Source organism: Tamandua tetradactyla, chromosome 5, assembly GCF_023851605.1.
Source record: "Tamandua tetradactyla isolate mTamTet1 chromosome 5, mTamTet1.pri, whole genome shotgun sequence".
NCBI lineage: Eukaryota > Metazoa > Chordata > Mammalia > Pilosa > Myrmecophagidae > Tamandua > Tamandua tetradactyla.
The window spans coordinates 97035292-97062392 of NC_135331.1; the positions used below are offsets into that span (position 1 = coordinate 97035292).

General features: G+C 36.5%; 1 protein-coding gene and 1 pseudogene across 6 annotated transcripts in view; one reads left to right on the forward strand and one right to left on the reverse strand.

Moving 5' to 3' along the window:
- Window positions 1-27101, reverse strand: part of KIF6 (kinesin family member 6) — a 454503-nt gene that overhangs the window by 302126 nt on the left and 125276 nt on the right. For 5 of the 6 annotated variants that reach the window (XM_077161703.1, XM_077161701.1, XM_077161702.1 and 2 more), the window contains exon 5: window positions 25538-25647. The exons of the other annotated variant lie outside the window; for it this stretch is intronic. In XM_077161703.1, the coding sequence (XP_077017818.1) occupies window positions 25538-25647 (110 nt within the window). The remainder of the gene's footprint in view (window positions 1-25537; window positions 25648-27101) is intronic. 6 annotated transcript variants of the gene reach the window in all.
- LOC143682225 (protein SCO1 homolog, mitochondrial pseudogene) lies at window positions 4758-5509 on the forward strand (annotated as a pseudogene).

A 27101-nucleotide genomic window follows, 5' to 3' on the forward strand; every position in this document is an offset into this window, starting at 1 on the left:
GGAGGGAGGTCAGAATTTGGCTTAGAGTGAGAGACTACATCTTGAGCAATATTAATTATAAGTAGGCTCAGCTTTGCCACTACAGAAATAAGTTTCATAAGGGCAAGCCTCAAGATGGAGGGCTTGAATTATTAAATTGGGAGCTTTTATTGCTTAAGAGAATATTAGAAATTCCCAGGTAAATGTGTTGTCTTGATCTTTTTTCTTTTACAACAAACCCTTTCTTCCTTTACATCCTTACAGTCAGATCAATGTGTCTGGAAACACATTTATCTATTACAACAGCCTTAATGGAAATCTTGGTGCTAAAACCATATCCTCCCAGGTGAATTCTAACCCTATTTCCAGAGCTGACTTTTCAATATTCTCCTTAAAGTTCTTTTAGACTTTCTGCAATGAATAAAATTTGACCAAGTACTTCATGCTCTGCTTCAAAGGTCTATAGATTCAAGCCATAAAGTTACTAAATAGAGTTCCCTTCTGTCCCTGGAGAAGTGAATTGATTTTCTTAAAGAATTGTTAAGAATGGGAATCTCACAATTCACAAGTATCTCTAAAGAGTATCTTCAGGTACTTTACTTGCTTACAACATTTGGAATTGATAATAAGTAAAGGTTGACATCATCAAGTAATACTTTTTAAAAGTATAACTAGCAAATGGGCATGTGTCACTTGTCTATTTATAAAAACATACTTAGAATAATGTAAAAATGAAGCTTTTGGGAATGCCATATATTTTTTCATCTTTCCTTTTGTAAGGAGGTTATCTAAACTTTCATATGTAATTTGTGGTCATTTAAAATACCAATCTCGGTAAGAAAATGTAAGTCTACCATCACATCTGTGACCAATATGTCACTAGTAATGCACTCCTTTGCCAAGTTTTGGACTCTTTTTTGTCTCCTTCAACAAAACCAGCTAAAATGGAAAAAGATATTTTCCCTTAATGAAAGCAAGTATAATATTTATTTTTCAACAAGATATAATTGAGCTTATTAAAAATGCTTAAAGAGTTCAAAAATGTTTAGAAATTTTGAAGGCATTTTAAACTGAAATGGATGAGTTGTATTCTATTTTTAGGAACCTCCTTTATTTCTTAAACTTTATTTCCACTCTGATCTTCCTAAAGTGCTCAAGAATTGAAGGTTTGGCTGAATTCAATCCTAGGAACATAGGAGTCAGATTTCTTCCTAAATCCACTGATTCTGGGGCTTAAAGGTGAAAGAAGTTAATATTGGCATGAAAAAAGTAATGAGAGAGTACATTAAAATTGAAAAAGAAGAGTGTTCTTTTTCAACATGAAGTCAAAAATGATTTTTCCAACTGAGGAAAATTCGACTGGGATATAGGGCAGAAACAGCTCTACTCTTGTGACAGTTCAGAAAAGGGAGAGATGGGGTAGCAAGGAAGGATGCAAAGAGGGTGCTCATGCTGGTCAGGCATCAAATGTATGCCAAGCACCTACATTGTTTCATTTAACCCAGTCATTCTCATCTCTGCTACACCCAGGAACTATCTGGGGAGCCTGAGAAAAACAAAACCAAACCAAAACACTAGTGCCTTGGCCCCACTCTAAAAGAGTCTGATTTGACTGGTCTTTGGTGCAGCCTGGGCATCAGAATTTTTTAAAACTTCCAGGTGATTCTAATGTGCAACCAAGGTTGAGAGCCACTGACTTCACTTTATTAACCACATGAGGTAGAAATATGGGAAGAAGATTTCTGTTTTTTTATCTTCACCTTACACCCATATTTTCTGCAACCTAATAGGGGAAAGTTACTCATATTATTGGATGTAGTCTTAGACACTGATAGGTCACATCTACTAATAAGCAAGTTATAGTGAATTTTAAAAAGCATGTCTTTCTGTGGGAGGTTTCTTTTCTATTTCTCTGACCATGCAGCTGGTGGGTCAACTAAGCCACACCTTAACCACAATAATAATGCTCAACTGCACTTTATGGATCTATTCAAACAACCACAGAGTATGCATTACTGTTGTATCAAAACTTTAAGTGATATTGAAGACATCTCTTCATATGACTTTCCTGAAATAGAAAATGGAGAAAAAAGCAAGTATGGAATTCTAAGTGCTCGTTTATTAGATGACCTACATGAATCACTGATTTAGGACTATGTTTACATAGAACAGTTAGAAGTATAAGGTAGACTGTGTTTATTAAATTTCATCAGTGGTGTTTGGTTAAGCTACGTTTTTCTTCTAAATCATTCAGCACCTTTGATCTTCAATGTGGCTACTTCAGAACTATTACATTTCTGCATCTACTTCCAGGTGTTTGTTCAGCTTTGCAACTTTGATCAAAATAAAATTTGCCCATTGCCCCAGTTTGTCTGCATAATACTTTCAGCTGTCTTTTTTTTTTTCTGTATACTGTATGGCAGGGTCACATTTTATTTTTTTCCATATGAATATTCCTTTATGGCAGTACCATTTGTGGAATTTTTGTTTGGTTGGGTTTTGTTTGTTTTGCTTTTTTGTTTGTTTTTTGGGGAGGTGCATGGGTCAGCAATTGAACCAGGGTCTCCTGCATGACAGGCGAGAATTCTACCACTGAACTATCCTCGAACTCCTCTCAGCTGTCTTTTGTAACCCATCTCTGTGCATTTTCCCCAACTCTTTTCTTTTATTGTGTCCCTCACTGTTTCCTGGTGTTTTTTTTTGCCCATGGAAGGTTTTGAAAAAATGATGAAAAGGCAGGTTGGTGCCCAAACTAGCTTGGCTTCTTTTATGGCTCACCCTCTGCTTAGGGCTCATCTGTAGATATGCTACAAAAGGCTTCCTTCTGGAATCTTCTATGGCACAACCCTCTCTCCACTCCTTATGGACTCTTCTATAGCACAATCTTCTCTCCCCAGTCAGGGTCTCTCTGGCTAGTTATTTTCCTCAAATCCTTTCCTGGTTTCTGCCCAATTCTTTGGGTATGAGGTTTTGGACTTTCCCTTATTGTTCTGTCTGCCCTCACTGAAAATCCCTTTTGTACTATCCCTTGCAGTCATGTGTCAGCCTGAACCATTCCCATGTCTTTGCTCACAGAAACCCGGTCTGAGCCAGGGCCTGGGTACTACCCTCATGCCTTGGGGAGTGAGAGTATTTTAAACTCTGTTGCCAGTGAAATGGTTTTCCAAGGTTGGAGGAAATATGGACCATAAGAAAAGTTTCTACATTAAGTTTCTTCCTTCTCTGGTTCTTCTTCCCCCCACTTCTTACTCCTCTCTGCAAATCAATAGCTATTTGCTGAACCCTTAGTCCTCCACTTGGTTCTGGGTATAATTTTCTTAAGCTTGAAAGAGGGCTTTATTAGAGTTTCTTAAATAAACATCCTAATTCCAAGATGGAAACCCTCCAAACTATTTATTTGATTCCTTTTGAAAGGGTCTGTGAATAGCTCTCCCTACAAAATGTTTCTAAAATGTTTAGATTTCAAGCAAAAAGTCACTGATAGCCTTAACTTGGACACCTAAGTGGAAAAGTTCCGTTAAGTATACCCAGCCTGCTTAATGACGGGGAAGAGGCAAGCTTTGTGTTTTCTCTGTAAACAGAGAATCTTTTCCATTTGGCTAAGCAGTTGGAATTTGTAGGCTCTAACAGAGTGGAAGATATATAAAAAGAAATAGCCAAGCACTTGCTTTCAATAATGGAATTTTTTCCTTATATCAGAATGGCCATCAATGAAAAAACCTTCTCTACCCCACACCCTACCTCAGTGACATTCTACCACCAACTACCAACAGTGGCTCCTGGACAGGAACTCTCCAGGGGCTGCTGCAATACATACGGTTTCTCTTTTTCATGTTTTAGACAAATGTTGCTGTGGTGATTTCTACTTTTTGTCCACTTACAAATGCTCCAAATGATTGTGCAGGCTGTACAATGGCACCGTGTCCAAAGGGGTGCCACTCACATCAGATTTGTATATTTATTATAACAAATGTCTGTCAGATGGCAGTATAGCATCTTCTAAGAAAATCAACATATTATAACAATTTTCCAACAGATGGCAGGGTGCCTCTTAACAATTCACATGAAGTTACCATACAGACCAGAGGTAACTCTGCCCAGTTATCTTGACTTAGGGCAATATCAACAGGAGATAGGACACTAAAATGGGAGGTATTCCACCAGGCTCTTCTAAATTACTGGAAGTGTTTCACATATCGTAAATACTGTTCATTTCAATAAGGAGAATATTTTCTAGTTCACTGGTTCTCAACTCATTTTGTTTTTACCCCAATAAACATTCTCACCATAGTGATAGAGGCTCTCCAAGGTGATGATCTGAGAAAAGGAGAGATATAAATTCTTAGGAGGAATATGTATTCTATTGAAACAATTTCAGAGATAGGTTTTTCTTAGATTAAAACCTCCTAAAAAGTTTACTTTGTTGTAAAATATAAAACACTTGAAACATGTCACTTGAGAAAGTTATTAATAGGCAATATATTTTTGTCTGGTATTGACCTAGGGAGAAAGGACTCAAAGTAAAGAATATTTTTTTCTGTTTACACCACTATTGAAATATTTTGCAAAACTCTTTAAAACATTTTTTTTTTTAAAAGGAAGTATGGTCTTCTAAGCTCATAGTGGGGCTGCTACTAGTCCCTGGCCTGGTCACGTGGACTCAGGATGGCCAGCTTTTGTCCAACTTTGGCATTTCTTTTTCTCTTGGACTCAGACTTTGCTGAGACGACCACAAGAGCCTGGCCGAGGTAGTTCTGTGTATGGAGAGAGGAGGCCTAATGGGTGTGGGGGGGTCACAGGCAACTGTCTGGGAAGCCAGCCCTCAGCACTGTGGTGACACCATCCCTGGAGTTGTCAGAGCTCAGGCTGAAGGCCGCAGAGATGGGGCACACTCCTTGCACCCCAGGCCTGTTTCTTCGAAGTCCTTAGTGTTCACCATTGCTACTGGAGGAGATTTATTGGCTGGAATGAAATACTTAAAGAAAATACAGAAAAGCTGGAGAAGGAAAAGTAGCAATGCCCAGGAAAGCTTTTACTTGGGGTGCCATTTTCCCTCACAACTCACATTGGAGGGCCTAAAGCTGACTAGGACCATCCGGCCAGTGGGGTACTGATTCATTTTGGTTTCACCCATTGTCCTTGTATCTGTCCAGAAGAACCAGAAAAAGATTCAAGTCATGGATGAAACAATATTCCATCTCTGCCAAATTTAACTCTGCTTTTCATCACTAATGACCCCGTGAGAGAAACAGAAGAAGCTACTACAACTTATATGAAAGAATTTTCTCCCAAGTTGGGTGGCTTGACTGGGACAAAAGAAGAGATTGATTAAGTAGCCAGAGCATACAGAGTATATTATAGCCCTGGCCCCAAGGATGAAGATGAGAACTACACAGTGGATCATACAGTTATAATGTATTTGATTGGAACAGATGGTGAGTTTCTAGATTATTTTGGACAGAACAAGAAGAATGCAGAAATAGCTGGTTCAATTACTGCACACATGAGGGAGCACAATAAGAAGTTTTAGCCTGGCAGTGTTGTCAGATACAGTCGTCTCTCACTAAAGAGTAAAGCAGATTTACCTCCTATAGGAGCCTACATATATATATATGTGTGTGTGTGTGTGTGTGTGTGTGTGTGTGTGTGTGTGTGTGTGTGTGTGTGCAACCTACAGAATGGCCTTCATACCATGAGAACATCTATATTTTGGGCACAGAATATTGCTCTAGGGTTCATTCAAGATACATTCCTGGAATTATATAGATGGAAACCAAAAATCTCCCAAGTAGCCACTGTGGACCAGAGAACTAAGTTGATGTGAAGGCAGTGAAGAGTGGACCTCATGGAAGGCATGGCAGGATGCAGCACACTCGGTGACTTTACCCACATAAATAGGGCCCTCATTTAGCTCTGTTGCCTCTCCAGTATCTTGGACCCTTGTTTATTCAGGTTATGGGTCTTAATTCCCAGAAAAAGAGTGTAATTTCAATAGCATTCCTGTTTTTCTCTTTGAGTTTTAGTGACCGATTTGGAAAAATAGTGAAATTATTCTCTCTGCCTTTCAAAGTTAATCTTTATATTTGAAAGCCTAAGTGTAGTCTTCCTTGTTAACGAGTCCATGTCATGCTTTCATTTCATTCCACTGTCTACAAGTGCTGATTTGACTAATGAATAGAAAAATGCATTATCTGGGAAAAAGTACTGGATCAATTTTTGGGGACCTTTTATGTTATTTTTAGCAAAATGATATGCCAGGTTTTCAGTGACATACCAAATGGAAATAAGAGGATATTGATCATGATTGTGATATGAAGTACTTTTCTGTGTATATTGGATCGCGCTGTATGGAAAATAAAGGTGTGTTCAGTACTGCAAAACAAGCAAATCTACTTTCATCTAATATTATGTCTTTTTTACCAAAAACAGATAATATAGCTGATCACATGACATTTTAGAAATTAAGTTATTTAACATAACCCACTGAAAAACCAGTTTCTATTTTTAAGAAAAGGAAAGTAGTATATTAACAGATGAAGTTCTTTATCAAAAAAAGGATGTCTAAATTCAAAGCTGCAAAATATTCTGAGTGATTCTTGTGATGAATTTTTATTTCATTATCTTATTAACTTATATACCCTCCTAAATATCATCATCAACATCATTTGCAATTTACCTACATTGCTAAATTATATTATCATTAGGCTTGAACTCTGGTAAGTTTGATTTCCCAAAGAATTTAACTGGTACCCTAAGATTATTCTACAACTCTAAGTCTGCTATTTCAGAAGTGCTGGCAACCTGTATGTTATTTATTCCCTCTCTGAAAAGGAGAAAAACTGAAATGAGAAATAGAATAAATTGTTTAATATAATTTATCAAACAATGCTCAAGGATGTAAGGTGGCAATTGGAAATGTTTTTTCATACTCCCAAGAAGCTTCTGCTTCTTACTCTGCTCATTATACCATTGGAACAAGGCAGAGAACTGGAAGCTGTTGGCCACTGCCATGGAAGTGAGAATTAGCCATGATTAATGTGTAGGAGAACCCATACTTTTCTCTTAGATGATTCTATCTATCGATCGATCTATCTATCAATCTATCTATCACTGTCACATATCTATTTCACTAACATTTAGAAAATATAAGAAATGATTCTTTCCAAAATTATATACAAATATGATTAAGTTTAGTACAAATGGCTAATACTTTGACAAGATTACCTTTCTGTATAATATTAACCTAACCATCCCCAAACAATATCACTTTGCAAGTATTATCATACAAATGGCTCCAAAATCTAATTTATCTAACCATGGCTCATTATCCACTTTCCTGCTGTTTATAGGATATTACCACTGGCCTGATTTTCAAAAGTGAATATATTACACACCAAAAATTGTGCTTATTATCTTACACTAGTACCCTTTGCTAATTTCCCCATTCCACATATTACATGTTGGTAGTTGCTAGTTCAAATAGAATTGGTCTTTGGTTCACAATAACCAAACTAACTTTCATCTTGTAAAATGTCCTCACCTACTCTAGAATTCAATCTGAAAAAAAAAAGACCACTTACAATTGACTGCTAAACTACACCTAGGCTAACAGCTAAGGATATTTAGAGCAGGAAGATCAATATGCTGGCTGTGATCCACATCATCTGGTTTAGATGGCCCTCTAGCCATCTAACAGAAACGTCTCACCTTACTACCTACATCTAATAGCTTCTCCCCAGATGTCCTTCCCAGGATGGATCAGCATACCACCACCTTGGCAGCACTGCCAGCTCTTCTCAGTCACAACTTTGGTTTTACAAATGCCAATAAAGTCAGGAAATCATTGAGGGTTATGTGAACAGAAACAATGGCATGAAAGAGAACTGGATGGGGATATGACAAAAAATAATTCATTGAAATATTCTCCATGTGACTGCTGCAGTTCTAAATGATTTGGATGTCTTTTTTGCACACACAAGAGCAGTTTTGTTTTACAGTAGTATCTTTTGGTGTTTCAAGTGCACGTTCCGTTTTCCAATTAAATGGTAAGTTACTTGAAGATAAGAATCCAGTTTAAATTCCTTACAGTGCCCCCAAAAGAGCTACTTGAGATTCTTGCAATATGGTAAATGCTTGGTATATATGATGTTGACACACAAAAGGATGTAATGATTATTTTTCTTTTTGTTGAGGAATAACAGTTAGAGGTGTTTCCAAATTCTTGGTATTCTTCTAAAGGATAGAATAAAATAACTGTGCTGGTTTGAAAGGAAATATGCACCCTAGAAAATCCACGTTTTAACCAAAATCCCACTTCATAAAGGTAGAATAATCCCTGTTCAATACTGTATGTTTGAAACTGTGATTGGATCATCTCCCTGGATGATGTGATTTAGTCAAGAGTGGTGGTTAAATTGGATTAGGTGATGACATGTCTCCACCCATTTGGGTGGGTCTTGATTGGTTTACTGGAGTCCTATAAAAGAGGAAACATTTTGGAGAAAGAGATTCAAAGAGAGCAGAGCAGAACAACATAGCCATGAGAAGCAGAGAGTCCACCAGCCAGCAACCTTTGGAGATGAAGAAGGAAAATGCCTCCCGGGGAGCTTCATGAAACAGGAAGCCAGGAGAGAAAGCTAGCAGATGATGCTGTGTTCACTGTGTGCCCTTCCAGCTGAGAGAGAAGCCCTGACTGTGTTTGCCATGTGCCTTCTCACTTGAGAGAGAAACCTTGAACTTCATCGGCCTTCTTGAACCAAGGTATCTTTCCCTGGATGCCTTTGATTGGACATTTCTATAGACTTGTTTTAATTGGGACATTTTCTCGGCCTTAGAACTGTAAACTAGCAACTCATTAAACTCCCCTTTTAAAAAGCCATTCCATTTCTGGTATATTGCATTCTGGCAGCTAGCAAACTAGAACAGTAAGCAAGCAGGTTGAGAATTATTCAGGACTCTTAGATAATCCTATGATTTTGCTTGATGTACTCAGAATTAAAAACAGACTATGAAAACCAATGCACTATCAGAATAATACAAAAAATCATAAAGCAATTTTGAAGACTAACTGGACAATAAGTCACATAAAAACAAATCCATTTGGAAAATGAATTTCACCTCTTAGTCACAGAAGAATTTATACTGATTTATTTTTAGATAAAGCATGAGAAAAATGGAATAGATTGAGGTGACTTTCATGGAACTGAGAACCATAAATATCACAGATATATTTCTAGTTCCAGATATATGAGTGAAAATAGCACAGCTGTTTCATTCCATTCTTCTACACAACATTATGAGGAAACTGTTGGTGAAAGTTAATACCTCCTGGCTATCTAAGACATTTCTAATCTTGAGAATGGTCTCTCTCAATAGGCCATTCAAAGTAGAAGGAAAGCAACTGTTGCTATTGCTCTAGTGGGACAGGCTTTGAGTAGAAAAGTGTAATTTTCAGGCAGTTCTCTGTTCCCGTTTCCATGGTCACTGGCAATGTTCCAGTGCTCAAAGAACATAATTCCTAGGCAACCCGCGCTGGCATGTAGTGTGAGTGGGTCATCAGTCACTCGTTCAGATCATGCTGCAGGCTAGTACCCTTGACTTCTCATGAATTTGGGATTTAAGCTTCTAAGAACAGGAGACTCTTTAAATACCTATAAGAGTGAGACAAATAACACAAATGACAAGTGGCATGCAATCAGTAGGATTAGGAACTGAAGGATCCATGCCCTATCTAAAGCACTAAAATTCAAACATTAGGAAAAAACTAAATGTACAGGCCAAACAAGGTATATCTGGGGCAGATGCAGGCCCTGGTTGCCAGTTTTCAACATCTTCAAGAGTCTTTCTATCAAAGAGTGGTCCTGGACCAGTAGCATCCATATCACCTGGCAGCTGGTTAGGGATGCAGAATCTCAGGCCCTGCCTGAACCAAGTGAATCACAAGTTGTACTCTTCCAAGTTGCTGAGGTGATTCCTACAGACATTAAAGTTTGAGAAGTGCTGACTTACAGCACTTTTCTGAAGAACATGAGTGAGAATGGGTCCAGAGAACTGGTGGAAGTATTGGCTTTCAATAGGACCTATCTTCCTGAGACCAAAGGAAAGCAGGTGAGTGGGGGTTGGAATGAGGGTGGCAGAAAGGAAATTAAGGGAATTCATGTTTGACAGGGTCTTGGTTTGCCAAGTTGCTATGACAAATGCCATTTAATGGGCTGGTTTAAACAATAAGCATTAATTGGCTTATGGTTTTGAGACTAGGAGAAGTCCAGATAAGTTATTGGCAAGGCTTGCTTTTTCCTGGGATTCTGGCATCCTGGTGCTGGCTTGCTACAAACGTTGGGGTTCCTTACCTTGCAATTCTGCCTTCTGTGATTTCTCTCTTCTTGTGTCTGCTTTTACACTTTCTGCTGGCTTCTGGCATCTCCCTGTGGATTTCTCTAACTTTTGGTTTCTGGTTCTCTTTATAATGCCTTCAGTAATCCAGACTAAGGCCCACCCTAGTTTAGAAGGCCACACCTTAACTAAAAATAACATTTTCAAAAGAACAGGTGTTTGTGGGGCTTCATAATTCAACCTAGCCCAGACAGTTTCCATATTCTCTCTGGGGCTTCACAGAGACTGGGGGAAGGGAGTCCTTGAGAAAAGAGATGGATATTTGGTATAATTATTGTGAAGAATGGGAGAAAAAGCACATGGGCACATGAAGATAATGCTTAGCAGCCTGAGGGCCCAGCTGAGGTTGGAGATAATAATGTTGTAGGGCTTTTCTCTAGCCTCCTCTGAACACCTAGATTGAAATTTCCTTCTTCATGTCTGCAAAGAATCCAGAGCATCTGATTACTTACTTTGTAAGACTGTAATGATTAGCTTAGGCATCTATTCTACTAGCCTGAGAGACCTCTGAGGTTAGGAATGGGTACTCTCAGACCCTTGTAGAAGGTCGGACACACTCACAATAGGCAGGGTAGTGACTGAACTGAATTCAAAGCCTTGATTGCCCTAGGCTGATACAAGTAGCTTCTGAGGCCTGAAGAGGCCCAGAGACCACAGTCTGCTCAGAGTTAAACTGGAATGACCTGGATCTCAGGGAAAGAGCAGCAGTGCCTCCAGTTCTGATGTTTGGTGGACTGAGGTTGTTATCCTAGTTCTCTCTCTTAGCAGACATGGAATCTTGGGGAAACGTCATACCTATGTGAATCTCAGTTTTATCAGCTTTAAAGCATGAATTATGCTTTATGTCCTTAAATTAGAACATGTGTATAAAGTCTCCTGTTTGAAAGACTGGCACAAAATAGGTGTTCAATAAATATTGGTTGTCTACTGTCTTGGAGAGACTGTTCTGGCGCCTCTGAAAAGAAGTCATCCCTTTATTCAAATATATTTGGGGGGTGGCATGGGGACGGAGGGAGACACTAGGAAACCTGCCTTCTAAACAAATATTTCATGTAATCCTTCTACATAGTTAAATTTCAAGTCACTGGATTATCTTCTATGTTTTCCCCTTTTTTTACTCCTGCTATCACCTAAATGAACCTAATAACTCCCATAATACTTCCAGTGTCTCTGACTCCAGTCTCATTTCATTCCAGTCCTTGGACAGTATCGACTAATTTTTCTTCCTAAAAGGCAGCTCCAATCTTGCTTAAGTAAAAATCTCCAAGGGCTATACCTTCTGCCAAATCTCTGCATTCATATCTTTCTAGTCTTAATGTTCTCTCCTACTCCCTAACTGGGTTCCAGTTAAACAAATTTATTAGCTGTCACAGAATAAACTCTATGCTTTCTTCTCTGCCTTCGTTTCCCCACAAATGTCATGTTCCAGTGTTGCAAGCCTGACCTCTTCCCTCAAGGACTATTTCATGTGTCTTCTCAATGAATCTTTTCCTGATACCCTGCCCTGATGTGTTTTCGTTCTTCTTTGAGCCCTTGTTATTCTTTGTGACTCTCATATTATGTTTTTCATATTCCACCTTATGCTATTTCATACTAGTTATATAAATGCTGCTATAAGTTCCATAAAGGTAGGGACCATGTCAGTAAATTTGATGCCTAGCACAGTGTCTGGAACAGAGTTGGGTCTCAATAAATATCTGTTGAACATATTAATGAATCATACAACTAGGTTATAAGTCATAAGGGCAGGGGCTATGCAATAATCGATTTTCGTAACTTTATAGCACTTAGCGGTATTTTGGAAACAGTAGGCATTAAGAATGTGATGAATTAAATTTAACATCTGGCAACTTTGTTCCCCTTTTGGTGACCAATTATTTTAAAAACACAACATGGCCAAGACTTCAATACTGCATGTTAAAGCTAACTGATTCCTTTTTACAGTAATAATTATGACAATCTTTGGAACCTTAAATGGAATATGTTTTCCTGTTTAGGAGTACTAAAATTATACTAAAAGAAAGGTGACTATTTCCCCTAGGGCTAGGACCAACTGTTAAACTGTTTTATTTCACGAGATACACTTAGATTTTTAACTATATCCCCTTTATAGCACGTGACATCAAGAGTTTCTAAAACATAAAATTTCCATTTTCACTTTAAATTGCTAAATAACAGAAAAGGTTTAATATATATATGTATGTGTATATGAGCATATGTATGTCTCTGTATCTCTATATAAATATATAGCCAATTATGTTTTCTGGTATTTTGAAATACTGTAGATTCACATGCAGTTGTGTGAAATAGTTACAGGATATCTCATGTATGCTTTACCCAATTTCCTGCAATGGTAACATCTTAAAAAACTATATTAAAATATTACAACCAGGACATTAATAAGATCCACTGATGTTATGCAGATTTCCCCAGTTTTCTTGATGACTTGTATGTGTGTGTGCAGTTAGTTCTATGCAATTTTGTCATATGGTAATTTCATATCTCTATTACCATAGTCAGGATTCAGAACAGTTCCATCACCATAAGTATGCCTTATGTTTCCTTGTATAACTACCCCACTTCTACTACTCCTCTCCCTAACCTTTGCCAACCACTACTCTGTTCTCCATTTGTATAGTTCTGTCATTTCAAGAATGTTACAAAATGGAATCATAGAGCATGCAACCTTTTGGGATTAACTTTATTTCACTCAGCATAATTCCTTGGAGATTCATCCAAGTTGTTGCATGTATCACTAGTTTGTTCCTTTTTTATTGCTGAATAGTATCCCATGGTATGGATGCATCACAGTGTGTTTAATCATTCAGCCTTTGAAGGATACTTGGTCTGTTTTCAATTTTTTAATATTACAAATTAAGCTTCTATGAACATTCATGTACAGATTTTAGTGTGAACACAAATCTTCACTGCTCTGAGTAAAATGCCTTAAAAGTGCAATTGCTGGTTCATGTGGTAATTGCATGTTTAATTTTATAAGAAACTACCAGGCTGTTTTCCAGAGTACCTGTACCATTTTACATTTCTGCCAGCAATTTATGATCCAGTTTCTTTGCATTTTCTCCAATATTTGGTATTGTCACTTTAAAAAATATATATTTTATCCACATTGTGGTTTTAATACATAGTACCCTGATAGCTAATGATCTTGAACATATTTTCATGTGCTTATTTGCTACGTGTAACCTCTTCAATAAAATGTCTGTTTATGTCTTTTGCCTATTTTCTAATTGGATTGGTTGTTTTGTTTGCTTGTTTTACTGTTGAGATTTGAGAGTTCTTTATACTAAATTCTAGTACTTTGTTGTATATTTCAAATATTTTTTTCTCATTCTGTAGCTTTTAAAATTTTCTTTTTAATAGACTTTATTTTAGAACAGTTTTTAATTTACAAAAATTTGAGAAAATAGTACACAGTTCCTATATACTCTAAACACAGTTTATGCTATTGTTGCATCTTACTGTAGTATAGTATATTTGTTACAACTAATGAACCACTGTTGATGCATTATTATTAAAGTCCATACTTTATTCAGATCTCCTTAGTTTTTACCTAATGTATTTTTTTCTGTTCCAGGAACCCACCCAGGATACAGCATTATATTTAGTTATCATGTCTCTTTAGGCTCCTTTTGGCTGTGGCAGTTTCTCAGACTTTCCTTGTTTTATGGTGACCTTGGAAGTTTTGAGGAGTATTGGTCAAGTATTTTATAGGATGCCTCACTTTTAGAATTTACTCAATGCTTTCTCATGACAAGGCTGGGGTTATGGGTTATTGGGAGGAGGACCACAGAGGTAAAGTGCCATTTTCATTATGTCATATCAAATGTGCATGCTACCAACATGATTTATGACTGTGGATGTTGGTCTTGATCAGCTGGCTGAGGCAGTGTTTGTCACACTTCTCCACTGTAAGGTGACTCTTTTTTATTCTTATATCATACTGTACACTTTGGAAGGAAGTCACTATGTGTAAACCACAACTAAGGACTGGGGTGGTGTGCTCTCTCTTTCTTTAAAGCAGAGTAGAATAAATTATTTAGAATTCTTTTGCATGGGAAGTTTGTCTCTTCTCCTGAATTAATACATTATTTGGAATTATTATTCATGGGATATTTGTCTTTCTTCCTAATTTATTAATTTATGCAATTATTTATTTATATCGGTTTGGATTCATAGATATTTATTTTATACTTTGGGTTATAATCCAATAATAACATTTATTTTGTGGCTCAAATTCTTCTAGTTTTGGCTATTAGGAGTTCTTTCGGTTGGTACTTGTGGTCCTTTGACATGCCCCCACTGATGTGTTTGATTTGCTTTGTTTATTACATGTCCTTACTTTCTGACATTACAAGACGCTCCAGGTTCATACTTTCTGCACCAGTCCTAGAATCAGCCATTTCTCAAAGAAGCCATGGTTCCTTTTGTTGGGGAATGGTATTAGAAACTAAGATCTAGATATTATGTGTGCTTATTGTTATGGCAGTGTTTCTCCTTTTGTCCTTTAGGCTGACAAAGTAAAAAATATGTGTTTATACTAATGCAGGAATATATACATATCTACAGATATTTTTAGGTAAACATCTGTATCTATATTAAGCTAAACATGATTTCATGCTATTATCTACAACTCTGATCTATTACCATATGGTTCATTCTAGCTTCCTTCTCTTGCTTATCTGTAAATTCCCACTCCATAAGAACTTGGCTGCTACCATATTCTATTTACTTAATTGTTTTAATCCACTAAACAATACAACATATCAGAATTGTTAACCTGTACTCCATGGAAGATAATTTTACTAATCAAAGTATGATGCTTAAATGTGGTTCCTTTTGTTTTTAGTCTTACAAACTCCACTCATTTCCAAGGATACTTAGAAGTACTCAACACCTTCCCCCCACCCCCTAACCTTGTCTTAGTCAGAATTCCTTCATGGGGTCACTCAACCTCCAAAATTATTTTCATTTTTTCACATTAAGATTCACCCTATGGACTGTACAGCTGCATGGATTTAAAGTCATACAGAATAATTTCACAGCCCTAAAAATCACCTTTGCTTTATCTATTCATCCCTCCTTTCCCTGAATCCCTAGCAACCACTGATCTTTTTACTATCTCTATAGTTTTGTGTTCTCCAGAATGCCATAAAATGGGAATCATGCAATATATAGCTTTTTCATAACTGGTTTCTTTCATTTAACAATATTCAATTAAGGTTCTTCAATATCTTTTCCGTATCTTATCATGGCTTAATAGCTCATTTGTTTTAATTGTTGAATAGTATTCCATTGAATGGATGTACTGGTTTGTTTATCCATTCTGCTACTTAAGAACATCTCTGTTTCTTCCAGTTTGGGAGAATTATGAATAAATTGCTATAAACATTTTCATGCAGATTGTTATGTAAACATAGATTTTCAGATTAATCAGTTAAATACCTAGGAGTACGATTGCTGGATTGTATGGTACGTTCAGCTTTGCAAGAGACTACCAGACTATCTTCCAAAGAGGCTGTATTATTTTGCATTCATACCAGGAATGAATGAAAGCTTTTGTTGATCCATATCCCCACCAGTATTTGGTATTAAAAGTCTTTGGATTTTAGCTATTATAATAGATGATTAGTGGTATCTCATTGCTGTTTTAATTTGCAATTCCTTAATGACAAATTATGACAAGAATCTTTTCATATGCTTATATATCCTTTGGTAAGATTTCTGTTCATAGCTTTTGTCCAGTTTTAAAATTGAGTCTTTCCTTCTTATTGTTAAGTTTTTAGAATTCTTTGTATTTTAGGAATAAAAGTCCTTTATCAGATTTGTGGCTTGCCAGTATTTTCTCCTAGTCTGTGACTTGTTTTCTGATTCTGTTAACAGTGCCTTTCACAGAGCAGAAGGTTTTAATTTTGATGAAGTCCAATTTATTAATTTTTTCCATGGATCATACTTTTGGTGTCAAGTTAAGAACTCTTTGCTAAGCCCCAGATCCCAAATTTTTTTTCCTTTTTTTTTTTTTGTTAGTCAATTTAATTACATTTTTTTTTCCAAAAAAGCAGCTTTTGGTTTTCAGCCCTGCTTTTCTTGTATCTCATAAGTTTTGGAATGTTATGTTTTTGTCTACATTCACCTCAAAATATTTCCTAATTTTTCATGTGATTTCTTCATTGACCCATTGGTTGTTTCAGAGTGTGTTGTTTAATTTCCACATTATTTGTGGATTTTCCATTTCTTCCTGTGCTATTGAGTTTTAGCTTCATTCCATGTAGTAGGAGAAGATACATTGTAAGAGTTCAATATTTTTGTTTTTATTGAGGCTTGTTTTGTGATTTAACATATGGTCTATCCTAGAGAATGATTCATGTGCTCTAGATAAAAATGTGTATTCTGCTGTTGTTGGGTGATATGTTGTATATATATCTTTTAGATCTGGTTGGATTATAGAATCATTCAAGTCTTCTATTTCTTACTGATAATTCTGTCCAGATAGTCTGTTGAGGTCTCCTATTATTAATATAGAACCATCAATCTATTATTTTGAAACTGTCAATATTTACTTCATACATTTTGAGGCTCTGCTTTTAGGTGTATGTATATTTAAAACTGTAATGTTTTCTTTTTAAATTATCCCCTTTATCAGTATATAGTGAACTTCTTTGTTCCTTGTAACAGAGTTTTGAGTTAATGCCTATTTCATTTAATATTAGTATAACTACCAAAGCTCTCTTTCTTTTTTTTTGCATGAGCAGGCACCAGGAATCGAACCCAGGTCTCTGGCATGGCAGGTAAGAACTCTGCCACTGAGCCACCATTGCTTGCTCCCCAAGCTCTGTTTTGGTTATTATTTGATTGGTATATATTTTTCCATCCTTTTACATTTAACCTAATTGCAGCTTTTTATGTAAGGTGAATCTCTTGCAAACAGTATAAAGTTGAGTCATGCTTTTTAGTCTACTCTATCAATCTCTGCCTTTTGCTAGAGAGTTTAATACATTTACATTTAAAGTAACAAATAATAATGCAGGACTTTTTTCTATCATCTTGCTATTTGGTCTTTGTAAATTTAATCCTTTTGTTGTCTCTCAATTCTTCCATTAATGGCTATTTCATAATATTTGTGTGTTTTTGTAGTATACAATTTTACATTCCTTCTCATTTCCATCTCTATATATTTCTCAGATATTTCTTTTTTGGTTACCATGGAGCTTAAATTTAACATTGTAAATGTACAATAATAACATTTGATTTAATACCAACTTAACTTCAATTGCATACAAAATAATTGTTCCCGTATCTCCCTATTCCCCTTCCTTTTTTGTTGTACTTGTTATATGCCTTTTTATACATGGTATGTCAAAAGCCTTAGGTTTGTCATTACTTTTTATACATTTGCATTTTGTAATGTGTAAGAAGTAAAAAGTGGCGTTACATACAAAAAAATACAATAGTACTGGCATTTATAATTACCCATATGGTTACCTATATGGAGGTCTTTATTTCTTTACGCCACTTCAGTCCACTATCGCGTGTCCTTTCTTATCAGTCTGAAGAACTCCCTCTAGTATTGCTTGTAGGGTAGGTCTAGTATTGACAACTCCATGAGCTTTCGTTTGTCTGGGAATGTCTCAATCTCTCCTTCATTTGTGAAAGGAAGACCTTGCCAGATATAAATTCTTTGTTGGAAACTGTTTTCTCTCAGCACTTTAAATATTTCATCTCACTGCCATAGTTTCTCATGAGAATCAGCCTTTGTTCATACAGGAACTCTCTTTTGATGAAACAATGCTTTTTTCTTGCGGCTTTCAAGACTCTCTCCTTGCCTTGGCATTCGACAGATATGAGTATATTCAGTTACTCATTTAATTTTCATTGATTTGAGGGTCAATCACTTTTGATTTTAAATTTAGATGTTAGTGTTCCCCATTTCACTCAAGAGATGACTAGCAGCATTTTCAAAAATCAATACAGGGTCCTGCACCAATCAAGATGGCAGAGTGAGAAGCTGCAGGGCACCATTTCCCCACAGGAATTTTGAACAACCAGCAAAACTACTGCATATTTTTCTGGAGGTTTGAACTATTTTTCTCAAACCTCCAGAAAATAGTTAAAGGATTTCATAACTTGGCAAGCACCAAATTAAGAAAAGAAATGCTTAAAAGCAGTAGGATCTCACAGAGGCCTGGTTGGCCTTTCCCCCATCCAGTTGCTGGCTCATCATGGAATGGCCCATGCTCCTAATGCAGAGCCCTGGTCTTGATTCCAGAGGGACCAGGCCAGCCCTCAGGCATATACCAGAAGCATGTATATCTGGCCCAATCTGTCTGTGGGTGGCCTGAGAGACTCACTATGCTAGAATTTGCCCTGCATGTAGGAAGAAGGCAGTTTACAGAGCTCTCCTACAGAATGCTACGGGAAAGCAGTCAAGTGACTGCCTAAGGCAAGGTACTGCTGTCTGTAGGACCTACAGTGCAGTGTCCAGTGTTAGGGGAAACTGTTTCCTAGGGAAGAGAGGACATTGTTATCTCAGTAAATGAGGGAATTCCTTGTTCCAAATATGCATGGCCAAGACAAGAGGCATTTGCAGAAAGGACTAGGGAGCCCCCTATACCTTGGCCTGAATTAAACTCCTATATGGATAAGTCCTAAAGATCTCTCACATAAGTCAAACTGCAAGATTGGGGAAGGAATGCTCTTTTTTTCCTCTCCCCCTCTCCTATTCTTCCTCCACTTCTTCCTCCTACTTTTTGCTAGCTCTTGGCATTCAAAGAAAGCTCTGATATAATACCAGCTGGATACAAACTTAAGTAACAGACACCTCAGAGTCTAAATTCTAGCAATAACACATTAAAATATCAAAATTTCAGGGTGGGTAATGGTGGCTAAGTGGCATCATTCTTGTCTGCCGTGCTGGAGACCAGGGTTCAATTCCTAGACCCTGCCCATGCTAAAAATACATATATTTTTAATATATTTATCAAATATATATATCAAAATTTCCAGGTTTCAACAAAAGATTAATAATATACAAAGAAACAGAAGGTGATAGTGCAGTTAAAGGAGAAGATGAAATCATTAGAAACCTTCAGTGAGGAGGCTGAGAGCTGGGACATGCTAGACAAAACTTTTTAAAAGCAGTTCTAAATATGCTGGAAGAACTAAAAGAAAACAAGGCAAAGAACTAAAGGAAATCAGGGAAATGACAGATGATCACAAAAGGAATATAAATATAGAGTCAGAAATTACAAAAAGGAACCAAATAGCACTGAAGACCACAGTAACAGAAATTTAATAATTCCCTAGGGGAGCTCAACAGCAGACTGGAGCTAGCAGAAGAAAGAATCAGTGAACTTGATAAAACAATTAAGATAATCCAGTCTGAGAAGCAAAAAGAAAAAGGTTCATGGAAATTGAACAGAGCATGGAGCACCTGTGGGACACCACCAAGGCATACCAATATATGCATTGTGGGAATCTCAGAATGAGAGGAGAGAAAGAGGCAGAGAGAGTATGGAAAGAAATAATGGCTAAAACCTCCTAATTTTAAGAAAAGACAGGAATATACACATATAAGGTGCTCAATGAACTTCAAACAGGATAAGCCCTAATAGATATACACCACACCATGTTATAATCTAACTTTTGAATGGCAAATATAAAGAGAGAATACCGAAAGCTTCAAGAGAGAGGCACCATGTCACATACAATACAAAGAAACCTAAATAAGATTGAGTGCTGATTTCTCATCAGAAACCACGGAAATAAAAGGCAGTGGGAAGACATTTTTAAAGAAGTGAAAGCAAAAAATTGCCAGCCAAGAATTCAATATCTGGGAAAACTGTCCTACAAAAATGAGAGAGGTATTAAGACATTCCCAGATAAACAAAACCTGAAAGACTTTTTACTACTACACCAGCCCTATAAAAAAAGCTAAAGGGAGTTCTGCAGGTTGAAAGGAAAGAACTCTAGACAAGTAACTGAAGCCACATGAAGAAATAATGATCTTCAGTAATAATAATGACATGGGTAAATATAAATACCAGTGCTACTTTTTACTTCCTAAAGGATTTAAAAGGCAAATACATAAAATGTAATCTCAATGGCATTGGACTCATATTGCATAAACATGTAATTTGTCACAAGAACAACATAAAGGTGGGGGGACAGAGGGATATAGAAACCTAGTGTTTATATACTATTGAGGTTGAGTTGTATCAAAGCAAAAAAATTTGTTATAGATTTAGGATGTTGAATTTAAGTCCCATGATAACCACAAACAAAATATCAGAGAATATGCAAATTCATAGAAACAGAAAGTAGATTTCTAGGGGTAAGGCAGGGCCAACAGCAAGTTAATGTAAAATGATTGTAGGGCTTCTGCTTGGGATGAAGAGAAAGTTCTAGTAATGGGTGGTGGTAAGGGTACTGCAACATTGTGAGTGTGATTCATCCCTGATGAATCACATCAGGGATCACATACTGAGTGGTATGCTTGGGAGGAGTTGAGATGGGGAGTTTATGTTGTATATATGTTTCTACAATTATTTAAAAAAGAGAAGAAAATCAATTGACTTTAGTCTGGGGCCATGACACCATGTATACAAATTTTAAAGGCAGTTTACAGCAAATACCTGTTCAATAGGAAAAAGGTAAAGCTTATTAGAATGCAAAAGAAAAGGAAACAGAGGAAGCAGGCTGCATGTTAGGAGAGCATCCGATGGCAATATTTGAGGAACTATGTCACAAATGTTATTTGGGTAGTTGTGTTGCTCAGTTGGTAAGGATGGTGGTTACTGTGTTACACCAAAATGACCTTGAATTACTTTTTATATGGTTAAGCCTATTATAAGAATGTGAAAGAGATGGAATAAATATCTTACAATTGCCCTTCATATGGATGACTGCAAGAGGGGACCAAGGTCAATGGACATCTTGCCTGCTACTTTTGGAAAGCATTCAGAATGTCTTGAGACATTCTAGCTTGTAACAATAAAAACAGGTCAACCAAATAGATAGGATTGCACTTAGAGTTTGTCCCAGTTTAATTAAGAGTGTGTGAAACCTTAACAGTGCATATTCTTAATCCAATACAGGTACAGCAAATGTTACATTCTATTATAAAGAATTATATGATGTCAGGAAAATGCTAACCTCAGAAAACTAGCAGACTCAATGCCAGTAAAATTCCATTATCTCCACACCAAAGGACTATGAGCTTTTAAAATTTGTTCGATAATTTGTATTCTATTGAATACACATGAAATAAATAGGCTATAGGCCTGGGATATGGGAATCTTCTTTCTTATGACTTTTTTATTTTAATGGATTTTTTTGGTCATGGGAGTGTAGTCCAAAATCTAAGAATTAAGACCACCTTTCAAACTACTTTTTCTTTTTATATCTCTTCTGTAACCAAGATCTCCTTTTACTTGAGTTGGTGAACTCATTCCCCAACAGGAGGATAAAGCTACAAAAGAAGGAGTAGTAGCTTAAGATATAAAACTAGAACTATCTGTAGAGACAACCTGGGAAGTGCAGAGGACACAGAGTGAATGCAGGCATTGTGCTTGCTCTCAAAAGACTTACTTTTTTCTGGAAAGTAGATGTTAGAAAATGTCTAAATCACTTCTTATTCTTTTGTGAAGGGAAGATGTGTCACCAAATAAGGCTTAAACTGTGAAAGTTACTATTCTTCAAACTCTAGACATTGTAAATTGGAAGACTGTTAAATATTTAATCCAACACCCACAATTATATTAAAGACAAAGAAAAACACAGTTAAGTAAAATAATGCATCTAAGATTGAAGAAATGGACCCCAAACTTCCTAACTTCTTTACAGTATAATTTATTCTATAGTATATTGCCTCTGTTTGTGTTCAGTGTTTTTTTCTCATTACGATTTCCTCCCATACTTAGGCTATGCACTGAATCATGTCAGGCTCAAATTCATAGAGCTCATGTCTGTTCTTCTACACTCTCTCCTTCAAAAAGTCAACTTCATACTTTCAATTAAATTGAAACCACATAATAAATAAATAAATACTGAGTAGTTACCAAGGCTTATTCTACCTCTGAGGAATTTATTGTAAAAGTAAACATTTAGAATGGCATTCTCAGACACCAATGGTATATATGTGAAATTCTTCATCACCACTGAATCAAATTTATTAATGGAAATCTCCTTTTTAGGCCAACGACTACAAAGGTCAATATTCAGAGCCTCAGTGTAAAAACCTTGGAGCTCTTTTTTCAACTCTGGCTTCAAAGAGGGAGAACCTTGTTTATAATCCTTGCTCAACCATCAACCAATTAGTTTTGAAATCTGTACAAGTCCTACTTTTCTGAGCTTAATTTCCTCAAATGAGGCAAGTGCCAACCTTCTGTCATTCACCTTTCTTTTCAAATCCATTCAGGTGCTCAGTAGAATCCAATTATTTAATTTAATTTTATTTTTCTAATATCTCTTAGATTTATCTCCCCTCTTCCATGTTCATCATAGACCTTCGTTCCTGAATTTTTGTTAATAATCTTTAAGCTTTTAACTGGAGATAAGACTTGTTAAAAGCAATTTTGATATTTATTTGGTATAAAATTTACATTTTGACTAGTGCATTTCCTAATATAACTTATGTGGACAGCTTAATTGAACACTATAAGTACATGGAACCTTAAGTAGGGCATGGGATTTTGTAGGTTTGTCCAGAGTGATGCCTCCATATATCCCAGAAGGATTTGAACAGTGAATAAAAAAAGTATTTGTAAATCCCCTTGGGGGAATGGTGAGAAAGGGGGAAAATTCAGCTTCCCCAAGTGGAGAATTCTTGGTATTCTCACAATCAGTGGGGACAACCAAAGCAATAGGCTGAGCCCCCAATCTTGGGGTTTGTTCACATGAAACTTAACCCCGCAAAGGATAGGTCAAGCCTACTTAAAATTAGGCCTAAGAGTCACCCCCAAGAGAACCTCTTTGTTGCTCAGATGTGGCCTCTCTCTCTCAGCCAACATGACAAGCTAACTCACTGCTCTCCCCCCTCTCTGTGGGACATGACTCCCAGGGGTGTGGACCTTCCTAGCAACATGGGACAGAAATTCTAGAATGAGCTGGAACTCAGCACCAAGGGATTGAGAAATCCTTCTCGACTGAAAGGGGAAAGAGAGAAATGAGACAAAATAAAGTGTCAGTGGCTGAGAGATTCCAAACAGAGTCAAGAGGTTATCCTGGAGGTTATTTTGTGCATTAAATAGATATCACCCTTTTAGTTAAGGTGTAATAGAGAGGCTGGAGGAAATTGCCTGAAAATGTACAGCTGTGTTCCAGTAGCCATGTTTCTTGAAGATGATTCTATAATGATATAGCTTTCGCAATGTGACTGCGTAATTGTGAAAACCTTGTGTCTGATATTCTTTTATCTACCTTATCAACAGATGAGTAAAACATATGGAATAAAGATGAATAATAGGGGGAACAAATGTTAAAATAAATTTAGTAGATTGAAATGCTAGTGATCAATGAAAGGGCAGGGTAAGGGATATGGTACGTATGAATTTTTTTCTGTTTTCTTTTTATTTCTTTTTCTGAATTGATGGAAATGTTCTAAGAAATGATCATGATGATGAATATACAACTATGTGACTAAAAAAGAATGTTCATATTGTAGGTTGATTGATTTTATTAATAAAAATTTTTTTACAAAAAGCAATTTTAAGAAAAAATTTAGCCTAGAATTATATAGGTTAAACTGGAGGCTATAAAACTAATTGAGAGGCCTATTAGGATACAGATCAATCTCAAACTAAAAGCCTGTCATTCAAGTCCCTCCAAAAGTTAGCTTCAGTTGGCCTATCTGCTCTTATTTCCTATGTCTCCTCCACACTAGCCTTTTCCTACCACAACTTTGTATTTTTACTGTTTTATTCTCTTACCTTTTTGGTAAACTTAATTCCAATACTTTTTATTTTTTTCGCATGGGCAGGCACTGGGAATCAAACCGGGGTCTCTGGCATGGCCAATGGCTTTTTAAAGGCTAATTTCTTCCATGGAAATATTTAGAGTACAAGCAATAAACTCCTTTCCTAACTCCCTCTCATGAAACAGATGATATGTAACAACTTTCAAAAGGTAATGTAAACAGGGTTGGGCCACAGTGGCTCAGCAGGCAGAGTTCTTGCCTGTCACACCAGAGACCCAGGTTCAATTTCCCATGCCTGCCCATGCAAAAAGGAAAAAAATAAAAGGTGATATAGAGTAGGCCATGGTGGCTCAGCAGGTAAAAATGCTTGCCTGCCAAGCCCAAGGACCCTGGTTCAATTCCCCATGCCTGCCCATGTAAAAAAGAAAAAAAAAAAAAGGCAATATAAACAGGATAACTTATTTTCTTTATTATTCTTTCTTTTTTTTTTTGTAAATAAGAGACTGGTTATTGATTTTTCTGGCAGAGATTAAACTGTATATTAAAATTATTTTAGAATATTTAATAAGAATATTAAGATATATTTTATTGTCCTAAGCAACTCCTGATGTTTGAAGACATCTGAACAAAAATATAAAAACCGGAACCAATTCATATATGTCTAATTTAGGCAGATAATGCTGGCAGGGTAACATTCCATTAATAGATAAGCTCTGAAGCCTTTATTTATACTTATATCATGAAATGATCAGTGCCAATTTGACCAAATTATTGTCCAAGTTAGTGTTAATAACAGTAAGGAAGCATTTGGAGAAAACGTAAAAGTTTGTTTCTCTGTTTCAGATTCCCTTATTGCTGAATGAACTCTAATTTGAATACTATCTTCAGAAAAAGCCATAATTAGAGGACTAACGGGTTTCATGTAGCTCGAGTAAATTAGCACTGTCATATTCCATCAATCGTCTCAGCACCCATTCTCAGAGCACATTCACTGCACTCTCTTGTACTTATTCCAAAAGAAATTTTCCCAAGAAATGTGTTTCAGGCAATTTTAGTTCCCATCACTACTCTCCATTTGTCATAACCGAAAAAATGTCCATCATATTATACAAAGATCCTGTTATCCAGTATTTGTTAATTACGACTGAGTCCAAAACTGTACAGAGTTTCAAAGAAAACAATTGAAGGGAACATCTGCAAGTAATTTTCCCCATTCTTTGTTGTTCTGCTACTCACGGCAAATCTTCCAAACTGGAGGCTTCATGTCTTGGATCCAACAGATCATAACCACATTCATTGTAGATTTCCAAATAGGAAATGTGTGTTGTATATATTTTGCTGCTGTCCTGATTGAAAAAGGGAAAGACATTTAATGGCTATAAATAACAATTCAGCTTAGAGGAAGATGAATGCATTTATCATTGTAGTCTCCTCATTGTTTCTCTCCTTTTCTCTCTCACTTTGTATGGTTTATATTTTCAGTTCGTGACACTTTCAAGTTGCCAGTTACCACATGCATGAAGAGTTTTCTTTTTAATGGCCAACACTCATGATTATAAGCAACTACAGTTTGTTATTTTTTATTGGTTCCACGTTATACATAAAAAGTCAATATAGGCTTACAATGAGCCAACTTGATTGCAGAATTGTATAACACATCATTTTTTACTCTCCAGACCAAATTTTTTAAAAAAAAGTTCATTAAAAAGAAATAAATTTACATTCTGTGAATAGCCTATTCATAAAAGAACACAGATCATTAATTTGGTTTAAAAACTCCAGTAGCAAAATAGTTTCCATCTTTAATCATATATTTTTTTCTTTTAACTTCTCTAATATTCAGAATTTTCTGATGACAAATAGTTAATCATGAAAGTGAATTCTAGGAGGTCAAAAAGTAATTCAGGTCAGTCAGATGAGAGCAAGAGTAGACATTAACAGCTGGTGGCCTATATCTTGCCTGTTGGAATAATTTTCCTGGTCCAACAGGGCCAGTCAGTGATATTTGCTATTGGTTAGAGGCAGGTGTTTTCTATGGGTCATCACTGAAATCCAGTGACAAAGGAATCAGTGTAATGGAGCTAAAGTCAAAGCACCTGGTCTTAGTCTCAGTTTTGCCAATAGACCAAAAAGACCTATTCACTCTCTGATGGAATAAATCAGGACTTAATAGCACTTTCTTCTAATTCCTCCCCAAATATAAATGCTCTTATCTCTGTAAGTCATATTCTGCTTCTCTTAAGAGGAGAATATGTTTGTGTCTCGTGGGAAAAAGGTTGGTAGGGTGTCAGAGTGGATACTAAAGAGAAGAATTGCTTAGGGTGACCTTCCTGATTGCTTTCCACCCTGATCCAAGACAACCAATTTAAAAGGTGTCCCTCAAAGAGAGAGAGGATCGAGTCATATAAATGGGGAGAAGACAGTGGCCTGCAAATGAAAAACTGAATCCTAGCCCAACTATCTGTGAGCCCTTACCAAGTCAGGCCTCAGTTTCCACAGCCATAAAGTGAGAAAGGTGGATAATGAATACCTAAACTTTCTTCAGTTTAAAATTAATATGATTCTCTGGATTTAAAATGCTTTGGGTTGTAGTTTGGTATAGCTTGGGAATCAGAGACCAGAAATGCTAGATAGACATTCTGGCCTTTAGTCTAATCCAGTGTTTCAAAGATTTCTGATAGAATCCTTCTGGAGAAAGGGTTCCATGGTCAACATATATACTGTATCTCTCTCTTAAAGTTTCTCATAGCGCATTAAAGGCCCTAGGGGATCTTTCAGCAGCATCCTGAAATTCCACTAA